This window comes from Trypanosoma conorhini (genome assembly GCF_003719485.1).
Source record: "Trypanosoma conorhini strain 025E chromosome Unknown Tco_14.4_contig_00655, whole genome shotgun sequence".
Classification (NCBI taxonomy): Eukaryota; Euglenozoa; class Kinetoplastea; order Trypanosomatida; family Trypanosomatidae; genus Trypanosoma; species Trypanosoma conorhini.
In genome coordinates this window covers 1,463-2,593 of record NW_021704729.1, presented here as the reverse complement: position 1 = coordinate 2,593, position 1,131 = coordinate 1,463, and the positions used below count along the sequence as shown (strand labels likewise).

General features: G+C 55.5%; 2 protein-coding genes across 2 annotated transcripts in view; both read right to left on the bottom strand.

The window, feature by feature from the left end:
* Tco025E_07882 (40S ribosomal protein S23) overlaps nucleotides 1–218 on the bottom strand; it is a gene marked incomplete at both ends in the record, with an annotated part of 657 nt that extends 439 nt beyond the window's left edge. Inside the window, one exon of the mRNA XM_029374741.1 lies at nucleotides 1–218. This exon is cut by the window's left edge and continues 439 nt beyond it. Within this exon, the coding sequence (XP_029225216.1) occupies nucleotides 1–218 (218 nt within the window).
* An 87-nt stretch (nucleotides 219–305) lies between these two features.
* Nucleotides 306–737, bottom strand: Tco025E_07881 (putative 40S ribosomal protein S23; the record flags this gene model as incomplete). The annotated part of the gene is made up of 1 exon (XM_029374740.1): nucleotides 306–737. The coding sequence occupies one exon, from the start codon at nucleotides 735–737 to the stop codon at nucleotides 306–308; it is 432 nt and encodes a 143-aa protein (XP_029225215.1).
* Between the last annotated feature and the right edge of the window lie 394 nt (nucleotides 738–1,131).

Sequence of the window (1,131 nt, the reverse complement as noted above, 5' to 3'; positions counted from 1 at the left end):
AACCCAGAAAGGGGGCGGAAGAAGACGAAGCGAAACAAAACAAAAAGTTGTTGTGCAAAACCCACAAAAGTTGTCCCGTCCCAGCCCAGGTCACCTGGCTGCGGGTAATGCAGAAGAGCAAGCAGAGGGGCCGCAGAGCACCGCAGAAGAGGATTAAAACAAAAAAAGAGAAACGTAAAAGTATTCAACTGTGACGTAAAACCACCACGTGTCCCCATCACGTACCGCCTAAAGGTCAAGCTCACGCCAAGAGTTTTCTTCTTATGCTGCTGGGGTGGCTGTTGCTCACGGGGGCGCACCGCGCTCTAGCTGCGCGGCTTCTCCTTCTTCTGGCGGTAGAGGGCGTACAGACCGACGTTTGAGACCTTCACGATCTTGAAACGCACCCCGGGAATATCACCGACGGCGTGGCCGGAACGGCCGAACCCAGACACCAGCACCTCGTCGTTCTCCTCAATGAAGTGCAGGCAACCGTCGTTCGGCACGAAGGCAATGATCTTCTTGTCGTTCTTGATCAGCTGCACGCGAACGCACTTACGAATGGCGGAGTTGGGCTGCTTCGCCCCGACACCGATCTTCTCCAGCACGATGCCCTTGGCGTGGGAGGAGCCACCGAAGGGGTTGGCCTTCTGCGCCACAAAAGTGTGGGCCTTCTTCCAGCCCTTGTCTGCCCAGCGGTTCTTGCGGCGCAGGCGGACGAGCTTGCGCGCTGCGTGTTGTCCGTTCGCCTTGGTCATGACTTCCCTGGCTTCTTTCGGTGGTGAGAGCACAAGAAGAAAAAGAAACCCAGAAAGGGGGCGGAAGAAGACGAAGCGAAAAAACAAAAACAAAAAAGTTGTTGTGCAAAACCCACAAAAGTTGTCCCGTCCCAGCCCAGGTCACCTGGCTGCGGGTAATGCAGAAGAGCAAGCAGAGGGGCCGCAGAGCACCGCAGAAGAGGATTAAAACAAAAAAAGAGAAACGTAAAAGTATTCAACGGTGACGTAAAACCACCACGTGTCCCCATCACGTACCGCCTAAAGGTCAAGCTCACGCCAAGAGTTTTCTTCTTATGCTGCTGGGGTGCTGTTGCTCACGGGGGCGCACCGCGCTCTAGCTGCGCGGCTTCTCCTTCTTCTGGCGGTAGAGGGC